Source organism: Chiroxiphia lanceolata, chromosome 7 (assembly GCF_009829145.1).
Source record: "Chiroxiphia lanceolata isolate bChiLan1 chromosome 7, bChiLan1.pri, whole genome shotgun sequence".
In the NCBI taxonomy this organism is placed as follows: Eukaryota; Metazoa; Chordata; class Aves; order Passeriformes; family Pipridae; genus Chiroxiphia; species Chiroxiphia lanceolata.
The window spans coordinates 33,020,114-33,042,077 of record NC_045643.1 but is presented as its reverse complement, the minus strand read 5'-3'; the positions used below and the strand labels follow the sequence as shown (position 1 = coordinate 33,042,077).

Genomic DNA, 21,964 nt, shown 5'->3' with positions numbered 1-21,964 from the left:
CCATGACTTTCCTGATTAGCAGCAGAGCAAAAAATTCCCACTACAAGCAATGACTCATATAAAATAATTTGTCTCTTGCTTTCAAATTTGAAGGCTAGATGACTCTAGAAAGCTTGATGTAAGGATGAAAGTTCTTAGAGTGGGACAAGCCTAATTTTTGGTGTCTTCATTAACTGGAAATACAAATATGGCAATTTTCCTGATGATACAGGATAACATATTCATATAATATGAAATCTGGATACAATGGGATTTTGAAAAAAGTTAGTATTTTCTTGCTTTGAAACAAAACCTTCTATTGCAAGAAGTTAGGGACTGCAAGAAAAAGGAATGACTGCCAGGCACTTCCAAACACTTCTTTCTTCCGAATCTTTGCATAAGAAGCATATTAGTATTTTAACTCTTGTCGTGCCACAGTTGCGGATTGTGGTGGCTCTTTATCCTTAATTTCTCTACAAGTGATGGATTAAAAATAAATAAGATTTTAATCGCTTGATTGACTTCCTGAGCTCTGAAGTGTATCATTATGCAATAATACATGGCGAAAATGTGAAGATCAATTCAATAAATGTAAATCCTGCTTTCATTAAAGTGATTTATTTGAAGCTGCTTTGTGCCTGTGCAGCAGGACAGTAAATGCACTGCTCTTAGCACAGGGCACATTTAATGGCCAGCAAAGCCATTGACTCTGTCTCTCTTGCAGTTTGATGCCACCCTGGATGTTTTGTCGTCAGCGATAGTTTTGTGGCGATACAGCAATGCAGCCGCTGTGCATTCTGCACACAGGGAGTACATGTAAGTACACTTCATTATACTTCTGGCTTTGGGAGAGACCTGCAGAGCTTTTGTTGTCAAGCTGTGATGCTACAGACTCCAGAGCTTTGACAAAAAGCACTTTGTCATGTCAGCAAGTATTCTTTCCTACTGCCAGCTTACTGTTTGGTCCCAAACACGCAGCCTTTCCTTAGGCAAACCTCCCTGGGGTTGTGATTTTCAGTTTCTTTTTAGGCAAGATAGCAACTTTCATGTCTTTGTGATTTTTTTTCTCTCTTGCAGCACCTGTATCAAACAAACTGTATTTACAATCTGTAATAGATTTGTAAATCTTTTATTTTGCATCTTACCGCATTATTCTTACTAGAGTATGTTTTTTAAATTGTTGCTTGTATTATATTTTTACCTCCTTAACAAGTTCGAAATGTGAGTCCCTTCTCTTTGGATGTAAATCACTTCAACAGTCAGTGATATTATTAGAAGTTGAGATTACAGAACATCTGGTAAGATTGAGTCCATATTAGTGATATGATGGTTGTTGTAACTGCTGTACCAAGAGAGAGAGACACCCCCCTTGTTTTTTGTTTGTTTGTTTGTTTGGGGTTTTTTGTAAGTAAGAATGTAGCAGTACTTACATGTCTTTATATTTACTTTGCAAGCACATAGGGTTTTTTCCATTTTTAATACTTGGTATATATATCCCATGGGAAAAAAGAGCTTACATTTGCAGTGCAGTATTGGTCACGGTGGGCATTGTATTCTGCGTCACTGTGCAGTATTTCTGTTGGGGATACATGTGGTAGCTGAGAAGACCGGCTTGAGATTGACTCAAGGATTTTTCCATCTAGTGCATAAAGAAAACCTGAAGCTCCTACTCAAATTTTGGGTACAACTAGATAGAGAATTGCAGTACATTTGTCTGCTTTGGGTTCGCTCTGTGCTGCCATTGCTAGCACCATCCCATCTGGCTTGTTTGAAAACAGTTCAACTATCCCCTGGACTAGATTACAATTTTACAATAAAGGGGGATAAGGTAGGTTTTGTACTGAGACACCTCTAATGGTGTCCCTTCAACAAGAAGGGCAACCTGATAAAACTGAACTTGTACATAACCGGTAGGATCGGAAAAAAAAAAAGGGCAGACAGAAGGGTCTATAACTCATCTTCATAGTCTTTTTCTAAAAACTAAGAAAAAATAAGCAGTATTTTTACATGCATTAACTCAAGCTCATGCAACAGATTGCCAGTGCTGTGAGTTCCTTTCTGGCAGGGCTCCATACAGAACAGTTTGGAATAAAAGGCCATAAAGGACTGATGTGGCATTGATTCATAAAAATAAATTCAGAAATATGTGATTAAAATTAGTCTTCCTGCACAGATTTGGAGAACTTAACAGATATTTCCTGAGTATTTTGCTTTTGTGGGTGTCCACAGAGATTCCTGTCAACATTCAATTAACATATTTTTGAAATCCCCTTCTGGTGAGCTTTTTCAAGTGAACCTTGTAAACTACTTTACAGAGAACAAAAATCCCAATATAAAAGAAGAATCAACATATCCCTATGGCTAAAGCAGTAAAGTGAAAAAGCGAAGTAGCAAACATATTTTCCTTTTTTTCTAATGCTCATTTTTAATTTTCTTTCATATAATCCCTCTTCTTTATATAAGGCTAAATTAAATCAATGAATTACTTACCATGCCCATCTAGTTGAAGACAGAAAAGATTATATGGTGGGATCAGTACTGAGTGAAAGACTGTTCCCATATGCTGGGAATATGAATCACTGGACAGTCAGTCTGGTTACCTTTCTGTTTTTAGAGTTGACAGGAGAATCACCATAATGCTGAAAAGCAAAGAGGGATGAGGAGATGGTTGTGTTGCTTAAGGCAATTCTTACTGTGTCAGATTTTTGAGGGAGGCACATTTCTAATTTCCTGTTGTGTTTAATCAATCTCTTGCTTGAAAGGCTGCATGTAATTACTTTTGCTCTAGCTGGGACAATGTTGCAATGACGCCTGCTGGCTGCTTGCTCACCTTATGAATAATCTTTGCATCGAGTGTGCCTGTAACCACACCTGGTCTAACACAGTCCTTGTCTCCTCTGTGCCAGTGCCTCAGTGGACCAGTCTGCTCTCCACTTCTGGTGCAAATTTGTGTAGGTGCTTAAGTTGTGCCTTGTGTTATTCCTGTCTCTGTGTGCCTGGCCACATTCTGCCTTAGTGCAGGAGCCTGTTTGCCAGAGTAAGGTGTGCCAGAGTGGCTTTGGTTTAGTTCTTTATTAATAGGTCTGTCTTTTATTGATTTAAATAGTACCTTTGTCTGTGTATCCTAACAGATCTGAAAATATCCTTAGCTCCTTGGCAAAAGCCAAGTGGAATTGCCAATTAATTTCATTTTGCAAATTTATAAAAGTTCCTGTTTCATAAACTTGACAGCAAGAGATTGATCCAAAATCTGTTGAAATCAGTGGAAAGCCTCTCGTGGAAAGGCAGAGCTACATTCAGTCCTTGCTGCTGGACGTCATTGAGAGAGAACATAAAGACAGACTGAGAAACAAACCCCCAGAAAAAGAGATGGAGAATCCAGCCTGACTCATTCTGTGCTATGAATTAAATACTTAGAATAAAATGCTACCATGTAAAAGGACTGCGTAGCTTTACTTAAGATGTAGCCATATGGCAGATAGAGATGCAACATTTTATGGGCTGGCACTCCTAACAGTACAAAAGTGCTTGCTGTGCCAAATTCTGCTAAAATGAACCAATGCATTCCCATTTGACTTCAGGGGAATTGGAGTGCTGAAATTATCATGAAAATTTGTCCTGCTGAGTTGAACTTCATTTAATGGTTTTCATTTTTATTGGGTTGTTTGACTTCTCTCATTTTCTGGGGCGAGATGAGAAGGTACTTTTGCTGTGTACATCCTTTCAGTGTCATCCCTTCCCTCCAGGGTGTCAACCACACCACACAGCAAACTGGCTGAGCGTGCCCTCAATCCCACTGTCCATGTCACCAGCAAAGGTGTTAAACAGCACCAGTCCCAGTATCAGCTCCCAGAGAACATCACTAGTCACTGGTCTCCACTTGGACATTGAGTTGCTGACCCCAACTCTTTGAGTGCAACCACCCAACCAATTCCTTATCCACTGAGTAGTTCATCCATCAAATCCACCTCTCTCCTGTTCAGAGACAAGAATGCCACGCAGGACAGTGTTTCACTTTGCGCAAGTCCGGTAGATTATCTCAGTTGCTCTTCCCTCACCTTCCACAGCTGTAACTCTGTGGCACAATTTGCCATTAGTGAAGCCATGTTGACTGTCACCAATCACCTCTTTAGTTTCCATGAGCCTTAAATTTATGACTAAAATAAAACTTTTTCAATACCTTATTTTTCTCACGAGAGGAGAAAACAAAAGCAATATACCCTGATGTAGCTGATAAAGCAGAGACCCACCACCTGCGTGCTTTGGGCCTAGTGTGGCTTTATGGGGGGAGTTTTGTGCAGTGCTGTGATGGAGGTCATCAGTCCAACCCCCTGCTCAAAGCAGAGTTGATTTGTCAGGTTACAGCTCTAAATCCAGTCTTCTGGTTTGTGATTTGAACACTGACTGAGCACTGAGACATTCAAGATGTGCAAAGAAACCTGAATGGTTCCCCATTCCTGTTCTCCATAACCAGTTTACAGATATCTTGAATATTCTGCCTTTAGTAAATCTTTAGTGACATAATAGCTTATTGGGTTGCTGAAGCAAATCTAAATTCTGTTGAAGGAAGGAATTTATTGAAATTGGTGCAGTAACAATGGGTTTTCGTGGGCTTAAATAAACCCTGTAAATAACAATAGAAGTAATTTCTTAGTAGAAGATTGGAAAAATGTGTCATGAGATGTTGAACTAGTCACCAGCTATGCAGCCTAAGGGCAACTCTTTGCTTCTGTTAAATTACGGAATGAAGGACTTGGAAATGTGTTTGAGGAGAAAGTGAGAAACACCATCAAAAAAGGGAGGATTGAGAAAACAGAATAACAAAATACATGCACAGCCTCATGAAAAAGCTTTAAAGGGCAGAGCTTTTGAAGGCCAATTGGTTGGAAAAATCTTTTCTGTACAGAGCAACTCAGCACTGAGTGTCTGACTATGCCTGTGGGATCCACTGCTCCTCGGAGTTTTTGTCTACTGAGTTTTTATTGCAAAAACTAACTCAGTACAGCATATTTAACATAGTGATTCTTGACAGTTGCAGCTGGTGTTTGTTATATATTATTTTGTTGATGGTACCAAGTGAAATTCTGTGTTTCCCAGGAACCAGTCTGGCAATATCTTTCTTAACCCAGTGCCAGAGTAAATAAGAAACCTTACTCATAATGAACATTCTGGATCATGCCAAGAGCAGAAAATACACATTTTCTTTCACTGTTTTGGTGTGGTTTGTTGGGGTTTTTTTTTGTTTGCATATTTCAGACTCTGGCTATTCATTCCTTAATTACTGTAATAAGAAATATAAATTCTATCATGGACTAATAATTTTAAACAAATTTGTGGTGCTCTAAGTTGCCATGACATAAAACATAATGAATGCAGATATATCCCTTTTTTCTTATATTGTCCAAAACATTGACAGTAATATTAAAAAGACAAGAATTAGACAGACTCTACAGTGTGGCAGACACGGGTGCAGATATCTGTCATACCTCCACCCGCTTCTGAGAAAGCTTTTTGCAAGAAGAAATAATCATTTTGCAATTAGACATTATCTAAACAAATTGTTATATGTCTGTGATTTAACTTTCATCTCCACACATTACACTTCAGCTGTGGCAGCTGGATTTGATACTGCCAGAATGCTGAACCTATTGGCCAAGTGAAAAATGCCTGCCCTGCGGATTTAAATCATGGATTCTTAAATTATGGGAAGGATGAACTGGTATTCTCACCTGTTTTGACATTCAGAAGAACACAACTCGTAAGAGCTTAATCAAAAAATTTCTAATTTAGTTTGAGCTAAAAGCAATCTCTAAGAAAGATATTTGACTGCTCCTCAGGGATGGAGTAAATAGTAAATATGAATTCCATTCATAATTGGAATGCTGGATGCAACAATTAAGAATCTCTTTTACCCTTCACTGCCCTACCCCTGTGTTTAACAATCTCAATAATAGAGATGTACATCTTATTTCTAAATGGTGTATATGTATATATTTAGCTTTGGTTTATAAACACTGTTGTGATTTTTTTCTGTCTGTTGAAAGAAGAACATGGTGATTTACTGGGGGTTTCATTTTTTAGGCAGCTGGAGAAATACACTGTGTGGAGACGATATCTATATCCATATCCATATCTATGTCTATATCTATATCTCTATCATCTATAATCTCTGTCTCTATCTATATATGGGTTATCCATTACACACAGATATGTAATGAAGGGAGGAAGGAAGAAAAGAAATTCTGACCTTTTCCTAGGACTTCATGCATTGGGTGTGAAACTTCTGACTATGTAACAGTATGACATGGGAATCAGGATATTTAAAAACATTTTATGAAGGGTACCAATGTTATCAAGAGATTTTTAATAATACCCAATGACTGCAACACCATCAGTGTACTGATCCCTTTCCTCATTTGCTTGCTGGTCTCCTGGTTATGTGTATTTTGTAAGTTATTCTTTCAGAGAGTATGCCTTGCATTCATTATTGATCGTTAGTAGACTTTCCAGGTAAATGGGGCACTGCAGGAAAAAGACATATTAGTGTTTCAAATATTACCATGAATCAGTGGATGTTTATCACGTGGAAGAATGCAGCTTTGAACAGTTTTTGTTTAATCTCCTTAGGCATGTGATCCTTGGAGAAGCCCATTCAGGTGCTTAGAAACCCTTCACCAGTTGCTTAGTTACCTGCTTTCTGGAATTTAGACTTAAGTAAACAGCAATAATAAAATCATCTCCATAACTCTATGTATGCAACTCCAAACTGACTATACCTGAACAAACTGCCCTTTGCTGTGTTCCCTTTGTCTGCATGGGTATGTTATGGATAACTGTTCCTTCAATACCTTGTTCTCCTGCTCTTTACTTTCTGGTGCAATTCATTTTTGGAAGACAGAGGAAGTCAGATATGTCCATGGTATCCTTCAGTTGCTAGGGAAAAGTGCTCTATGGCTTCATGAAATTATACCTTACTGTTTTGCTCTACATTGTCTCTTTGAACTGCAAATCTACTTTCACTCTATAGTCTCTTGTCCAGTTGCTTTTTGTCTAGTCCAGGGCACTCCAGAAGCTTTCATCCTCTCAGTGATTTTTGCTTTGAGGGTGATCCTTGGAATCACCCTTTCTTACTTTATTTCTACCCTGTGCAGATTCTGTAAAAAGCCATCAGCATTGTCACCTCCCCTGATGCTGAAGGAATTGGGCACTTTGGGGCTGCTGGGCAAATGTGGGGAGTTACTGGCTGGTGAGCTTCTTTCTTACTGAGAAAACAGGATGCCAGGTGAGACCCTAAGATGGAGCAAACCTCTCCTTCCAAAGTAATTTTAACCCTTTTTTCTCTCTTGCTCATGTTCAGTGACACCACTTCAGAATATTTACCCTGGCATTTGCTCATGGGCAGCCTTACAGAAGTTATACTGGATATATATGCATTGCAACTAGGTAGGGAATATGGGAATTGTGATGTATCCTACTTTTGCACTTAAAGCTTGAATTAGAAGTCACCATTTATAGGAGGACATCCTGCAAGGTGAGGTCTGGCTCTTCTCTCTCCTTTCCTTCGATTCAAATAAGAAAGCAGACTGATCTATATGTTTGCAGGGTATATTCTCTTTTGGTTCACAGAATTAAAAAAAACCCATCGCTGTAATTTTTAGCATTTGTACTGTATTTAAATTTTTCTGTGTGGATTGGCTCTGCCACTGGTTAGCCTGGCTAAATGAGCACTGTCTATTTAGGTGGTGTGGAATGAAAATAATCCTCTCGGTTCAGACCCAACATATCAGTCACATTGAAAAAACTGGGGATAATTTTATCTGTGCCATACATACGAAAGAGACTTGAAGCACAGATGGCAAAATCCACACCTACCCACAGTTCAGGGCAAACCTCTGTGGCAGGAGGAAAAACTCCTTTGTGATGAGCAAATGGAACACCTAAGTGGTCTGGAAAAGTGTCAAATGCATGGAGCTGACCTACAAACTTCAAAGAGCTCAGAACCTACCTCTGCAACTCTTGTGTAGTTCTCAGTTACCACGAGTTCATCCTCACGTGACACTTGCATATCTCTCCCACACAGTGAGGCACAGTGTAGAGTTTTCAAGGTAAGTATTCACCTATGCTTGAATATGTGCTTTCTAGGAAGAGAAATATAGTTTCTTTTTAACCACACTGAAAATTTCCAAACCATTCTTTCTTCTGAAATATTTAGCCAAAATTCTGCATCCAGGGACAGGGCTAGATACAAGTTTTAGATGTGCTTCATCAGGCTGAGTTATTAAACACTATAATTTCTCCCTAAATTTATTGTACCAAATAAAGACAAAACTAAAGTATTCCTAAACTTTGCTCTTATCTGGACAGAAAGGTATGTATGCATAAGGTTATCCTTGCACACACACGCAAATCATCGCACATAGAAGTTATATTAAATATGAAATTGAAAATGCATATATTTATACATTCTAAAATCTGTTTCGAAAACTCTGGCATCTGCAGCCTTGGCAATGATTTTACTGGAGTTAGATCCAAAGTCTATTTAATTTATGGAAAACTCTCCTTTCACTTCAGTTGTAGCTGATGAGGAGTATTTGTGTATTTTGACTAGTATTTACACACAGGTCGATCGATACATATAAAACCAGGGATATGATGTCTTCTGTACTAGAATTTGATAATCACCATAAAAATGAATATTACGGAAATTCTCTAAAAGCTTTAATTTCCAGCTTCAGGAGAATGACAGAATCTCTGATCATCTGCTGCAAGGCTGGGAGCAGTGCTCAAGCCAGGAGGGTGGTTGTAAGGCAGGTGTACTCTAAGTGCAGCTGCACAATCTGTGCAGACCAGGGACTAGAAAATAGGTCATGAGAGTTTTCAAACTCTCCCAAGTTGTAGAAATGTCTGTTAGCTTTTTTTCTGATAGATACTTAATACCTGGAGTACCAAATCATTTATGGAACTGTTGCCCCAGTTGAGCTTCATGATTTTAGAGAATGTAAACACCCTGTTCTGCAGCAACTAGTTTAGGTCCTAAAGGATAATAAAAGTTTTAGAAGGACTATAACATTTTCAACATGAAATGTATCCCTAGCAGAGCTAATCTGAATTTCAGATATAAACAGCATTTCCTCTCCATGTGTTTTAAGAAGAGGTTAGACCCTGTGATTCCACAGTATATCTTTTCAAATAAAATAATTGAGAAATTGACTTTCAATGGTAACTTGTACTATTACTTGAATCCTGTTTATTGTGTAACCCGGTTTGGACTTTTTTTTTATGGTGAGAAAAAGGAGTAGCTGTAATGATGCTGATCTGGATTCTGGCAGTTGGGGGTGGATTATGGAACATGTGTGATGAACAGCAAGCCCACTTTGTTCCTTTTAAAGTGCATCTTAAATTGACTCTATTCCCTCTTCACCCTGCAGCAGGCAGGTGTAAATACTCGGAACAGCTGTGGTTCTGTACAGTTCAGTGTCCAAAACCTCTTCAGTAACTAAACCTGATAATAGAGAAGTTACACCACCAGCAATATAACTACCTCACTAGATACAAAGAAGTTTAAGATTAGCAGTAGAGAGTGACAAATGAGCAGGAATCTCAAGACTGGGATTGAGATTGCATTTTTTGCCTGTGTATTACCATGATCTGCAGAGGACCACACCTGCAACTTCCCTTGAGCCCCAAAAAGACTGCAAACCAGAACAAACACTTTAATTTTCTTCTCTGAAACATCCTCAGACTTTTTCCCTTTCTATATTCTTTGTCCACTGACTTAGTTCTGAGTTCTCTTCCAATTTCTCAACCCTGCTCCACTTCATCCCCATCAGTCAGATCCCACTGGTTTGCCACCAGAAAATCATTTCTTGGTGACCAAAAATTGATTTTTTTTCCTCCCCAGGTTCTCAGTCTTCAGGTATCATCATTCATTTTTGCCTGTGCTTGAGAAATCTTGGGCTGGTTGTGACTGGAATTTGGTATTTGGCTACTGTAAACAGACTATAAGAGCTGCCATAATACAAATATTAAATGAAAACAGGCCTAGCTTTGTTTAAACAGGCTGACAGCCTCTCCTATAGAAGAAATGTGGTGCAGGTTATTGCAAGCTCCAAGTGACTGATGAAGGAGCATTCATAGAATGTAATTTGTATTTGGGTATGGGAAGAAAGAATGAAAACAAGAGTATCAGTGAGGCAAAGAGATACAAGAGGGTTCCTGTCATGTGACTAGACACGGAAGACACTTCATAAAAAGGTATAGAGAGATACAGAATTATAAAGTGAAGAATGTTCAAAATATTTTCCTAACTTCTGTCAGCAAAAACCTCTTGAGGAACTGCCTTCCGTGTTACACCATATGACTTTCACTGAATGATTCCATACATAAGATTCATTCTGCCACTCACTAATACTAAAATCTATTCTAATCATAGGGAAACAGGAATTAGCACTTTTACAGTTTTTATTAAAATAATTACTTTTATAATTTAATTTTTTTTCTTAAACTCTAGAGGTTTCCTTAGTGGGTTTATTCAGAGATTAAATCCCATATCCATCATAAAACTGATTTGCTCAGCTTTGCTGAAAAAGCTCACATTACTCCTGGGTTTAGAGCTCATATTGCTCTCAGTGGCCTGCAGCTCATTTTAATGTGAAGTTACAGTACCCCGCAAAGTAATATTTTTAACATTATCTCTTCACTCCAGTGGTGAAAACAGCCTGTAGAGATTTTAGCATTTCCTTTTCCGTGGGCCATTAGGAGCCATTAGTGCTGAAAGATCTTGACAGAACATACAGAGTTAAAGATTTTGTGAATAAAAATTAATAGGATCACAGGATAATCCAGGTTGCAGAGGCCCTCAGGAGGTCTCTAGTGCAGACTCTTACCCAGAGCAGAGTCAGCTGTGAGATCAGAAGAGGTTACTCAGAACTTTACCCACTCAGGTCTTGAGAAATTCCAGGGATGGAGAGTCCACAACCTCTCTGGGAAACTGTTCCACTATTTCCAGAGTGGAAACCCCATTTCTCTTAGGAAGATATATCATGGTAAGATTCTTAACAATCACAGAAACACAGAATTAAAATAGAGTAAACTGGTTCTAGTAGGGTAATAAGAATCTATGTAGCAATTAGAAGTATTGTCTTTTCTTTATAGTATTGTGGCTGCCAGAGAATTGGATGAGGAACTGAAGCATGTTTAGATGGCAGCTTTGCAAATGTGACAATAGAGTTTCTACCTGAAGAATATTAAGACAAATGCTAGTGGTTTATATAATGATTTTTTTCTCAGTTCTCTCTGTCATGTTTACTTCTGTAGCTCAGCTGAAGTTATTAAAATGTTTTCAGTGAATAAGGTAAGAAATCTTGATACAAGAAAGAATTTTCCACAGTGAGATCAGTCAGTCACTCGAACAACCTCCCCATGGACGTGGTAGATGTAACTGGACAGGGTGCTAGAGAATCTCATCTAGGCTCCCTTTTCCTTGAAAGGCTGGACCTGATGATTTTTGGAGGTCCCTTCCAGCCTGGGCTGTTCTATTATTCTGTAAACCTCTTCATATTGGTAAAAGTAGTAAAAACCCAAATAACTCATCTAATCAAAAAAGGGTAAGTAGTCTGAGATACTGCAGTGAATAAAAATGGTGGGAGGATAGCCCAGTATTTGACAAGAAGATTAGGCTTCTAATATTGCATTTTAGTTGTACCATATGTTAACAAAAGTGGGAAGTAATTAGACTGCTACTGACAAACTTATTTTATTCCACATGATGTCATCACGTTTCAGGGACTATTTCAATGAACTTAAAGTGTGGTGGTAAAATAAGGTCCAGGATGTAACAGACAAACTACCAAGTGCATGAGGCCTTTTTCCCTCCTCACTGCACCAAAACAACTGTCTCCATGAGCTGCTAAGAGAAAGTTAACACATTTTTGCAGATTGCATTCACATACATCACTAATCTTTTCTGAATTCTTAATTCTGTTGCAGCACCTTTGCTGCATGTGAGGGCAGATTGACTTGAGAGGAGTAATTACCAAGAGCTTCATTACAAACTGGCGTTGGTGTTGTGGTGCTGTATTCCATTTGCCACAAAGACAGGAGGAGAATAATTAAGAAGGGAAACCTCTTGCACTGGTATTTTAAAGCAGTCGGTTGATATGAGGAAAACTCTGTTACCAATCACCCTTATGTAGCTCACCCCAGATATTTTTTGAGGTAGTATATAGCAGAGCTTGTTACTCAGCATGTATTTGTAATTTCACTACTATTATATATATAGGGGTTTTTTTATAAAATGCTACAAAACAAGTAGCTGAGAATCTAAATCTGCAGTCTCACTTCAAGCTGATTGCTGCTTACATGGAAGAGCAGTCTTTTTGGCTGGAAGGGCCAATTCATGTAAAGGGTATTTAGTGCTTGGCAAGAGCCATGCTAAAGGTAAAATTCCTTCATTACATTGAAGATTAATCACCATAGAAATCTGAGTGAGATGAATCTTTATTTCTATGATGAAAATATTACAGAATTTTAGTCTTATTACTCCCTGTAGGGAATCATAACAATTAATTGCAAAATATAAGATAGAATTAAGGCTAAATCCATGAATTATAAGGCTGTTTTGCTCCATCTGCTAGATGCAAATGAATTGAATAATTTGACATACTCTCCTCAGGAAATTAATTCTGTGATAAAAAGAGGGAAAAAAAAGTTAACTTACTAATAGCAGCTTGAAAATTGACAGTTTGTGGAGGTGGAAATCCCTGAATCTCAGTACTTTTTATAGCTACCTGCTGAAAAGCCATTAACTTATGCAAAGTGACAAATTTTTGATTAAGGGAAAGACCATCAGGTGCTCACAGTGATTGATTTCCTTTTCTGGTTTAGTTATGAGTTGTGAGAATTTGTCATCAAAATGAAGAATTATGTTTATTAGAGCTCCATACAGCGAATATGTTATGGAAGAGATGAGGTGGCAGCTGTATGTCATGTAATGCAGCTACATTGATCTTGTTTTGATTGATGTGAGTGCAAATATCCAAGACTGATGTAATACAAAATGGATATTTATAGGGTTGTATAAATATAAATGAGTTGTTTGTGGGTTGTAATACTGCTTTCAGAAGAATGTCTTGGAAATTTCCAGGATGTAGCACACCCAGAACCAAACTTTAGTTTTTAGAATTTATACACATCTGAATTCCTCTAGGAGTGAACTGGCAGCAACCAAAGCTCAAAAGCTGTATAAAGTTTTTGACAGTTTTGAGAGTGTAAATAATTTCATTCACAATGCCTGAGGCTGCAGTACAACCAATTTAAGTGTGTTTCATCTGTGACAAAGTGATACTGAAAAGTCGACAAAATTGATGAGTTAATTTTTAATACAATGAATTGTACTTCATATTATCTCACGGATTTTCAGATAGAAATACCATATCAAAAACACATCAAGAAGTATCTTTGGCACATCATGATCTGCTACTGACACCCAGCAAACTAAAGAAGATGTGGTAGTTTCACTGTTAAATTTGTAATATTGAATTCTCTTCACTGACAATGTAATGATGTAATTTTAATAACTCTTGCCTTCCAAGTGCCATTGCTCTAATAAAAAAAAATTTGGAAATTTGAATTTTAGTTGACTTAAAAGTTGATTGTTGCCTGGACATCAGAGAGATGCCCTCACCTTTTTGTTTCTGAATTAGTCTATTATTCTTTAAAATATACTGCATTCTGAAAGATTCCAGAAAGCTCATTTCTTCTGAAAATCAAATAATGTGTTTCCATCATGTTTTAAAATGTTTTGACCAAACTCTCTCCATTCATTTTTCTTTTTAGAAGTAATATATTACATAGAACTGAGGGAGAATTCAGATTCAAGCTTTCTTCATTAGGTCTTTCCTGCTGCCTGTCAAACCTGTAGCAATCAATTATTTTGCATTATAGATCAATTATAACTGTAATGATTTAGTAAATATTTAGTGGGAAGCTCTTACACTAACTCAGGCAGAAACGGGTGTAAAATAAGTACAGGATCTTCAACAGGTGCTGGAGGTGTAAGGGGTACAGGTGGCATAGGATGCCTGGAGATCTGTCCATTTTGTTGGGTTGCTGAAAGAAGTACCCTCCTCATGTCTTAGCAAGAAGATACCAGTATTCTGGAATATGAGGGCATTAGGTGGAGCCCCAGCTACTCCAGAGTGTCTGAAATGCTGACAGTCATCATGGAGAACCTGGAGACTGAGGAGCATTTTCTACACCACGGCGATTACAAGTCAGGGAATATCTTTAAAATCAGTCAAACCTCACTGTATAACTCCTCTCTCATTAATTTTTATGGGTACTTCTAGTTGACTTGAACCTGTTTAGGAATGGCAGTTGGCTCATCTAATTTAATTGAATGTTATTAATGAAATTGGATTTGCCAACCACCTTGGCACTAACACCCTTTGTGTGCAGTTGGAAACACTATTTAGTTACGCAGCAGTAATTGTCAGCAGATGGAAGTTAGGAGGCTTGCATTAAAAATTTTGCGGTCCAATACCGTGAAAGTAGAGCAAACTTACAATAACCAGTTGCAATTTGTTTATTATGTACTACAGTCATTCAGACTAATTTTTGGAGGTTTCTTATTTTGTAAATTTTTAGTTGAATTTTGTATGATTTGGAGTTAGAAATTATTTTTTTTCTTGCAAGTAAGATTGAAAGAAGACGCTATGCAATGTTGTGTTCTAGTGGTTTTGCAGATAAATTGAGACACTCAAGAAGACAAGAAACATGTACTTTTGCACTTAAAGTACTATGCCATTACTCATGAATTTTTCATGGCTCTGGATTCCAAAAGCCAGCATATAAAGGGGAAGCTAGGCTTGCTAAATATGATGACTGAATGCTGATTCAAACCTAAGAGTGCATTTCTGTCTGCTATTAATAACCTTGTCTTTGTTATTATCATCTTGCTTGTCTTCTTTTTACTTGAGCTATTTCTGGTTAAGTAGGTGTATAGAAATTCTTTAGCCAGAGTAAAACTGATCTTGAGAATAAGAGCAGCAGATCAAGGTTGCTAAAGTCTTTGTGTATCTGCTGTCATAGGCAAAGATGCAAAATATTTGCTGTTAGGCTTGAGTGATTGGAGACTTTACAGAGATAACTCCAAACTCTCCAGTTTATGTCAGAACTGAATCCAGCCGGTGGCATTCCCCTTAGGGAATGTTTGCCTGTCTTTCCCAGAAGTATGCAGAGAAGAAAAGGTAAGTTAAGGGAAGGTGATGGTGCTTTTCTGTCTTCTCTTTCCCATACCCTTGGCATTAAACGACACATACTGCCATGAGGTAGTGTAATCCATACTTTCCAGCTCACAGGTTTCTGGCTGTGTGGGTTTAAGCCTGCTGGGAGTGATAGAATACCTTGTCTTTCAGAGTTGCTTTCAGACAAAAATGTCAGCATATTCTCACAGGAAGTATAGGTATCTTATGTCAACCTGTCACTGGCTCAGCAAATGGCCTTAGGCAAGTCAGCCAGCTTTTGTGGACCAGTTCTAAGACACTTCACACTTGCATTTGTCCCAGGTAAATGAGCAGAACCTTTAGTATATGATTCTTTACATTAAATAAATAAATAAATAAATAAAACCGTAATCACAACAAAATCTGTTGCGAACGATTGTGCAATATAAGCTTCTTCTGTTATGGCAGTGCTAAATATTACAGAAGTAATGTATAAAGATAATGCTGAGAAGTTTGGAGTTTAACAAAAACAGGTCAAGAGGCTCCAGACAGGTCTCTGTAGTGTTACACAAACAGGTCTCTCTCCGTGTTCAGATAGAGTGAAGCTACAAACCTCTTAAAAGAATCTATTGCAGAACAGGGACCTGCTCACAAGTGTGCAATAGAAAATGGAAATCCCACTAATATTTTATTTTAGTCATTCTTTTTGGGAGATGGACTTTTGTCTCATCTGTATGAACATTTAATGATTGCCTCTCGCTGCGGGATTGCAGAGAATCCATTCCGTGAGTTTCTTCCTCTGTCACAGACTGTGGGCCAGATTTCTGTTCTGTGTTTGAGCCCAGGGGAAGGACTCTGGGGTCAGCAGACTGTCTCAAGCCTTTTCTACCTGCCTTTTACAACATGTTATGTTTAACAAGAATGAGGATTGTGTTACAAGTTAGTACAATGGTGTTAAACATCAACCTTGAAATAGTTGTAGCAGAGTTTTCCTATCTGAGATGACTACCTCACCGGCAGTACCACTCTGTTCCTGGGAAGGGTGTGAGCCTCTATGTTGTCTGTACTCCTCTGGAGAAGGGCAGCCCCTTAACTGAGAAGTTGTCTGTAGGATTGTGTGGATTGTCCACAGCATGATTTAGTGTCACTTGTGTTGGGGGGTAAAATGACCAGCTCCTCACCTGTGCCACTGCTGCTTCATCCTCTGAGCCAGGCAGGGCAGTGCCAGTTCCACTCCAGCCTTGGGATGGAGATTGTTGTGAACATGGCATGTGCTGCCAACTCCCACATGGCCCTGATGGCTGAGCTGGTGAAAATAGTACTCTGCTACGGGAATAACTATAGCATCAGCTACCTGAGCTACCAGGCAGCTACCAACAGATGAACAACAAAAGAAATACAGCTTTTGGAGAAAAAAAATGTACATATAGATATCATTTCTTCACTATTTCATGCTTTAAATGTTAAAATTGCTCTTACTGTATATCTATTGTAATAGATTTTTATGCAAAGAACTGCTAGTAAAATGGAGTTACAGATATAGCAACACTGTAATAGAAACATTATAATTGTTGGTGTAGAGGAAATCAAAGCCTTATATGTAGTATTTCACAGCAAAAGGAACACCATCTCAGAGTAGTATTAGTCTGTATATTTGAACAAAAGCAAGGGTTTTCTTTTTTACTGTGAAGTTCTGGTTATGCATTATGTACTTTGTAAGTAAGTCTAAGTGTGTCTGACCTACCCCAAACTTCATTATTCTCTGCAAAATATTCTCTGTTACTTCATTCAGCATTTGTTTGCCTTTTTTGTAAGAATGGGTGGTAAGCTCTGCAGAGCAGGAGGAGGGAGTCTAATTCTGCGCAGGACCTAATATGATAAAACTGCTCCTTGATTTGGTATTGGGAGCCTCTTGGACAGCCTACAAAGGGAGGCACTTTTTTTTTTTTAATATCTGCACTTAAAACATTTTTTTCTTGGAGATTTGGGAAGGAAACAGATGTTTCAGGTTCTGTTGTGCTACTGACCAGATTTACCAAACATCTGTCCTGGTTTGGTAAAGAGAATGAAGCTCCCTTGATTATTTCTAATGGGAGATCCTAGCAAAACAAACAAACAAAGATAAACAGATCTCTAGAGGACTCTGTGATAAATCATGAGGAGCAGAAGTGGCAGGTCTTTCTCTCTGAAATATCAGAGAGAAAGAAACATCATCTGGTATGCCCAGAAACATCATCTGGTATGCCCTGTCTTCTCATACATAATCCAGGTTTTAAGAACTGGAGAGGAACTGGACATTTCATTCTGTTCTTTAATTTAAGTCTCTATTTTTAGCTCCTTAAGACATTTTTTTATTATTAATATTCTGTTACCCTCAACAGTGGGAGAGTTGGCAGCTTCAAATACCTTCTTAACATTTCTATTTATTTTTGTCTATTTTTTCCCCAGAGCTTGTGTTATTTTGGGTGTCATATTCCTCCTGTCATCTATATGTATTGTGATCAAAGCCATCCACGATCTTGCGAAGAAGGTGCTTCCAGAAGTGGTAAGGTGATTCCTGTTCCTTCAAATGTTCTTTATTCCCTGCCCTGTCAGTGAGACTGAGAAATACCTGTGTCTCCTTTCAGCAGTCCCACTGAACTCTGCAAAGCTCTAGCAGGTGCATTTCTTGCCTAGCTGCACATACTGATCCTAGGATTCAAGCAGTATTTTTTCCTTATGTGAGGGAGTCTAATCTTTATGAGTTTTTATAGGCTTAACCCCAAATCTTTCTCACTTAAAGCTTTTTACATGGGACTGTAAGAGTTCACTTACAGAGGAGGCATCTCTGTGCTTAATGAATGCAGTAGAATTTTATGAGAAGAATGGTTTACTACTCCAATGGCTTCAGTATTCTATTTTCAGTGTGGAAAAAATGTATTTTTGGATTTCATTTTTTTGTTTTCCAGCTCTTGCCTCCAATTCCAGAGCCATGTACAAGTAGCACGAATGAAACAGGTGAGGGGAGCATGCTGGATCAAAGAGCTGGCTTTTTGACTGGCTCACCATGGAGCATCACAAAGGGCTTTTCTCCTGCTCTCTGCTTTCTTTTCATTGTGAAAGCCAGCCCGTACCTGGCCTGTAGAGCAGCTCTCCCCAGTGGTCTTCCTCTCAGCTCTGCTCTGTCCTGTCCTGCTTGCTTCCTTTCAGTACTGGGTATTAACTTCTCTGAGCTCTGCTCATCCAAACCAGCTGCTCCCTGGGAAAGCCACCTGGCAATGGTTCCACTCCCACAAGATTCTTCCTAATGTGCTTAAACAAAATGAGGCTTCAGTTCAGTTGTTGTAGACGACTTGGAGCTTTTGTATTCAGCTCTCATGAAGTTTGGTCCAGTTATGTGTTCAGTCTTTGGCATCTAGGGTCACCTTGCCAAGTGCCATTCTCAACATGGCACTAAACAGAAACCTAAACTCCTTCCTTTCAACCAGGAGTTGGAGGCAGAGCTGGAAAAAAAAAAAAAGCCAAAATGGAATTCCATCTTTTTACCCTCTGTTAGCAGGGCAGATGACCTAGTGGTTCCTGTGCTCTCATGGAAATTTCCAGGAAGCCGGGCAATTACAGAAACTTATTTTCAGTAGTTTAGTGAAATTTGGGCAAAGATGAGTTACACATCATGAATCGGAGCCCAATGCATTGTTTGACTGCAGCTGATTCATGTTCTCGTTGCATTTGACTTTCCATCTTCTCCAGTCTTCATGATTTACTTCCTCCTCAGCTTTGCCAGGACAACAGCACATGTAGTTCACCAGCCTGGTTCTGTCAAAATGATCTGGGTTAGCTTGAACACTTCCAGTAAGCAGTTCTCAAACTCAATCCAAACACTTTGACAGAACTGGGTTAGGGAGTGGGTATGGGTGCCATCGTGCCAGTGAGGCTGAAGGAGAGGCAGGTCGGGGTGAGGGGAGACCCTACTGTGATGACCAGGTAAAGGACAACTTCTTAACTTGTCTGTACCCAAACGGTGCATCTGGCTATAGTTTAACTCCTGTTTAGTGAGAAAATGTAATATATAGTGCTGACTCAGGGAAGCAAAAGGGAAAAGGGAGGCTGCAATGATAATTAAAACACCAATTTGGTGAATTTATGGTAGCATGGATCAGATTAATTTGGATGTCTCAGTCTGCTTCATTATAAGCAAACGCCCTAAGAATTCCAACAAAACAAAACATTTAAAACAACATTTAGAACAAAAATTTAAAAGTTGTGTCATCTATATCTCACTTTTCCATCATTACAGGTTCTGTCTACAGTTTAGGGCTCCATTTCATACAGGGAAGAAATGTCTCCTATTTGTATTATAAACATTTTCTGTGATTTTCAGGGATATTCTACATCCTCATTTTTAATTTTTTAAATTAAAAAAGTTACAGTAGGTAAAAACCACATAATCAGAACTACAGAAGGATATCCCTGAAAAGAACATCCCATTGCATTTTCAGTGTCCTGTAAGAATGATTTGTACAGATCCCTTTTTGTCACAAACTGCCTTGGATTCAGTTTGGTGTGCTAAATCTGTGTCGAAAAAGTTAGGGTGGATACTGCTTCCATTTGAAACTGTTTCAGGACACTGATAGATAATTCTGTTCCTGTGATTGTGTTCACTCATTTAGGCACTCAAGTGCTATCAGCAGTTTGAAAGATGTATCTGGCCAGGCACAGACTTTGGATGACTCGTGTAGGATAAAAGCCACATGAACACACTTAAAGGTTTTTCATACAATTGCAATTTTGCTTGGAAAGTAGGTTGGAGCATGGGATGAAAAACAGTGGTACTATTGTTCAATGTCTCTTAAATAACATAGCAAGGAATTTAAATTCAAAATCTTTCAGTATATCTCACTGCAGGAAACTGATTCAGGAGGGGTTGTGTGACAGGTGAAACAACTCTGTGTAAACTAAGAATAACATTGAAAAATGGGAAGGCTGAGAGAACAGCATCACTGATGCAAGTCACGGCCAGTGGGGTAAAATGCCTGAGGGTTGCCAACATTAAAAATTGTTGGGGGAAAAGGGTGTTGTCCCATAGAAACCTTTCCAGTTGCTCTGGCTGTGCATGAACCTGATGCTGATTTTCTGGTTGCACATTGCTCCCTTAGTTGCTCAGTGTCTCAGCAGAAATGATCATTCTTCCCAGTTGTTTGGGGCTTTGTTTATTGAGTGTATTCCCAGTTAATCTGCAGCTGCCCAGGCAGTATCATTAACATCTGAGCAGAGTGGAAATCTACTCAAAATAAATCAGTAAGGGGGAGAAGTTTCTGTCTCTACTCCTTTATCCAGGGTGCTGTCTTCTGTCTCTTGGACCACTGATGGAGCTAACGGCTAATAATATTCATTTCTGTAATACCTTACCGTGTAATTTAGCTTTAATGTATGGACATATGTGGATAAATAGTAGAGCAGTGTTTTCTGCTAATTTTGCTTAGCAGGGAAGTAACCAGTTCTGCATCAAAATAGTGACCTGAGATATTTTCTGATGGTGATTTCTGTGTCACTGGGAATCCATATTAGCGTGCTATTCTGAAGACCAGGGAGGTATCCCTGTGGTGTGAGCAAGGTAGTGTAACTCCACTGGTGTTCCAAACTGGTATAAAACTAGGGGGAAAAGTTCTGCACTATATTAAAAGGATGTATACTTCAACAAAACCTTCACATATGAGTCATAGTCGCGTGATTTTTTGGGTACAATTTACATCCTTATTGCTCTTTGGTGAAGCGAAGGTCATTGAAGATGTGGGTACTTTGTAAAGGATCCTGTGAAATTTTAGCTGTGTGACTTCAACTTCAAGGGAGATAATGTGGCTAAAACCCAACTGGAAAATGGTGTTCAGATGCTGAACACAAAGCTAGTACTGTCAGCCTTGCAGATGGAGCTGGTTTGGAATGCATTGCTCTGTTTGTGGGGGAGTAAAGATTAACCTAATGATAATAATACAGAGCAACATGACTAACTGCATCATTCTCAAAACTATAAAGTCCCTTTTTATATCTTAATTTGTGGTAAACTTCAGCAACTTTGTCATAATTTCTCTGAGTTCATTTTAATTTGACTAAGTTTTGGAGAAAATAGTATGATATGGTCAAGTTTAATTTAAGCAATTAAACAGACTGACCAATTAAGTATCTGCTTGCTAATTGGAAGTAACTATGATTAAAACCCTAAAAGCATTGTCAGTGACTTCTGAATAATTAGAGGAAGCTCGCTGTATTTCTTGTTGTGTATGAGATACATCAGTTTTGTATCTGTTGGTTATTAATACACATGTAGCAAAAAAGATATTTTCTTGGAAAGAATTTAGGAATTCTTTAATGCAGAGATTCTGTTGTCCTTAAACTGGATCTTGGAAGGGTTGCTTTCATGAAAATACTAGCAACAAGAAAGAATATAAAAATCACATTACTAAGAAATAATTTGAAATACTCTTCCAGATGTTTTGAACTTATGTGGGCATTTAGAAACATGAGTCTTCAGTATTGTTGTCATTTCACATGGTGATTTCTGCTACAGGTCTGGTGATCCTCAGCAGAATTCAGAGAACCAAGAAGAGAATGACAGGTTTACACACTAATGACATTTCCAGCTCGACTACCTCATCCTGGAAGGGTCTTAAATGTCCACAGGTTCGGCTCAGTCAGACATTTTCCAGTCACATATTTGAATTCTCTTTTATCCCACACTGAATGTAATTTTGCTGAAACCCTGTGAATGACAATACTCATGATCT

General features: G+C 38.5%; 1 protein-coding gene across 1 annotated transcript in view; it reads left to right on the top strand.

The window, feature by feature from the left end:
- The window catches only part of TMEM163 (transmembrane protein 163), a 93,722-nt gene that overhangs the window by 56,109 nt on the left and 15,649 nt on the right, over nt 1–21,964 (top strand). Inside the window, exons 4-5 of the mRNA XM_032692869.1 lie at nt 704–795; nt 17,652–17,748. Of these exons, the coding sequence (XP_032548760.1) occupies nt 704–795; nt 17,652–17,748 (189 nt within the window). The remainder of the gene's footprint in view (nt 1–703; nt 796–17,651; nt 17,749–21,964) is intronic.